The 2,572-nt window shown below is 47.6% G+C and overlaps 1 protein-coding gene across 3 annotated transcripts in view; it reads right to left on the bottom strand.

Moving 5' to 3' along the window:
- setd5 (SET domain containing 5) overlaps positions 1-2,572 on the bottom strand; it is a 42,580-nt gene that overhangs the window by 7,282 nt on the left and 32,726 nt on the right. For 2 of the 3 annotated variants that reach the window (XM_015401451.1, XM_015401450.1), the window contains exons 19-21: positions 1,650-1,706; positions 1,079-1,552; positions 727-819 (exon numbers count right to left, since the gene is read on the bottom strand). In XM_015401451.1, the coding sequence (XP_015256937.1) occupies positions 727-819; positions 1,079-1,552; positions 1,650-1,706 (624 nt within the window). The remainder of the gene's footprint in view (positions 1-726; positions 820-1,078; positions 1,553-1,649; positions 1,707-2,572) is intronic. The other variant, XM_015401452.1, reaches the window with a different exon arrangement.

Genomic DNA, 2,572 nt, shown 5'->3' on the forward strand with positions numbered 1-2,572 from the left:
GCAGCCAGGGATAACGTTAGCCCGTCTGCGGCAGCCAGGGATAACGTTAGCCCGTCTGCTGCAGCCAGGGATAACGTTAGCCCGTCTGCGGTAGCCAGGTGTTAGCCCGTCTGCGGTGTGTTCCTTATTATTCCCCCACTGAATGTAAAACGTCAGAAGAGACTATTAATACCAGGAGGTGAAATGCAGCTCCTGACTAGCTTTGAATGTGGTGATGTCATCAGGACGCTTCTGTTCTAACTGACCCAGATTTATTCTGCGTGCTCCCGTTCTACCTTACTTTCCTGTATTCTTCTCAAGAACAGACTTGGCGAGGACACGAGTCCGTACTGGCGTTCTTGTGAATTGAAAAACGCTCACTGTGTGTATTCTCATACAGGTTTCTTCTCATGTAGCCTGGTGGATATAGTCAGTATACTTTTCAAAGGAAATATCCCTGCTCTCCAAAATACTTTCTCCCAGTTTCTTGTGGAAGAAACTCAGCCCTGCTTCATGGTGACGATTCATGAACCATTGGCCTGATGGCAACGGATGAGCGTTTCCACACAGAGATGAGTTGGGCTGAAATGGCTCAATAACCCAGAGGTTCTTGGGGACTCGATGCATGTTTGGGGGTGGGGGTGTCAGAGCATGGCGTGGGTGCTGAATGCAGATGCAAAAAATTAAAAGCCAAAACAATATTTACATGCACACTTCTAAAGATGTATTTGTAGGGAGCATATTCACCATATTATGTACTGGCTTGTTTTGACTTCTTACTGCTATAGGCTGGTATTCTGCCTTTCCTGTCAGCAGACTAATGGTATGCTGGTTGGCCCTCTGCCTTGGAAGAAAAGCGGAAGAGAAACTTGGCAAAGAGTGTGAAGGAGCATCGAGGGGGGAAGGGTGGCTGAGGAAGGAGAGGGAGCAGATCTAAAGAGGTTCAGATACACAAAAGCAGCTACAAAGGTTCCTGCTAACAGAGTGGGACGTGACGAGCTGACGGGGGCCACAGAGCGCGCTGGAAGCACATCATGATGTTGTTGTTGCACTTAAAGACATGATTAAGAAACAACAGTGAGGATGGGGAGGAACTTGCCTTCTTCTTCTGCGGAGGGTTACTGGTGTGAGGGGAAGTGCTCCGATCCGGGTATCCCCCTCCGTAATGGCTCTCTCCGAACGGCGACATGGAGCCGGAGCCCACGTCTCCTACCAGCCCCTGGCCACTTAGGGAACTGTGTAAGGAATCTATGGGAGAGAGACCCCCGTCCACCTGGGAGTGGCGGCGCTCCGAGCTCAGAGGGATCCCCAGGTTGGCGTTGAGGGGGGAGCAGGTGTAAATGAGGTTGAACTCTGTCCTGAAGGCCCTCTCCCTGTTTTTGGAGTCTGAGGAAGGACACGGCACAAGGTTTAGGGACCCGGCCCCCGCAGACGACTGGCCGCGGCAATCCTGCCCTGAAGCAGCTGTGGGGAAGTCGTCAGACGTCGCGGCCGCCGGGTTCTCCGAGCTGGACGGGAGCGGCAGGTCCACAAACGGGGGCCTGGGAGAGTCAAAGCCCGCCTGCAGAGAAGGCTGATGGAAGAGAGGAAAGAGAGGGAGACAAATGGTGACTCTGGAGACCGAGAGCTCAGCCGGCCGTCACATTTGGAGCCAAGCTGTGGGAACCAACCTCTGGAGAGATGGACTCTGGTCGGTGGACAGGAGAAGCCTCAGGGGACGAGATGTTCTAAGGATGGAAAACAGAGCTGCAGTTAAAGCGCTGCAAGTCCATTTCTCTGCACCGAGCAGGTATATAAAACAAACTGGAATAAAATGATTTATGTTCAGAATAAGGACATAAAACCAAACGTCTAAAAGGGTTCCTACAGCACAGGGAGGTTACATTCAAGGCTTTAAATAAATAAAAAGTTATGACCAACTTCACAAAAACAAGAAAATCCTGGTAGCAACAAATTTACGCAAATGTTTATTTTAAGCTAAACTGTTGTTTTTTTTCGTTGACCCAGTAGAAATGGTTCAAATGTTTAAAAACCTTTGCTACATTTAATATCCAAAGATATTAAATGGAAGTTTTTTTTGTTATTATCTCATATAGGAAATTAGTTTCCATCTTAAACAACCAACAATTTATTTGCTTTAAAAAAATATATTAAAACACATAAATTCCAAGCTAATTAAAAGATAATGGCTCTAAAAACATATTTCAGTTTTTTTTATGTCCTTCTTATCCTATTCTTATCCTAAATCTTTTATAGTAGCTTATTTAGCTCGTCATATAGATTTTAGCCACAGTTAGGAGCTGCTGTAGAGGGTCCAACAAGCAGCAGGTTGCAGTAAATGAACGGCCAAACGTTTCCCAGAGGTTTGGTGCTACTGGTGCCGTTGCTGAAGATGCTGTGGAGGCGTTGCAGAGACGAGGCTGGAACCGAGCACAGAAATACCTGCTGCTATGATTTTGACGCTTCGCATGTCTGACTCCATTGACCAGATTCGCATCGTGCCTCATCTACCTTCCCTGGTTCTGCAGGAAACTTTTTTTTAGACTATTTTCATTGAATAGGTCAAGGTGGGGCTTAGGGCTGGGTACCGAAC

This window comes from Cyprinodon variegatus, unplaced genomic scaffold (assembly GCF_000732505.1).
Source record: "Cyprinodon variegatus isolate N-32 unplaced genomic scaffold, C_variegatus-1.0 Scaffold1220, whole genome shotgun sequence".
In the NCBI taxonomy this organism is placed as follows: Eukaryota; Metazoa; Chordata; class Actinopteri; order Cyprinodontiformes; family Cyprinodontidae; genus Cyprinodon; species Cyprinodon variegatus.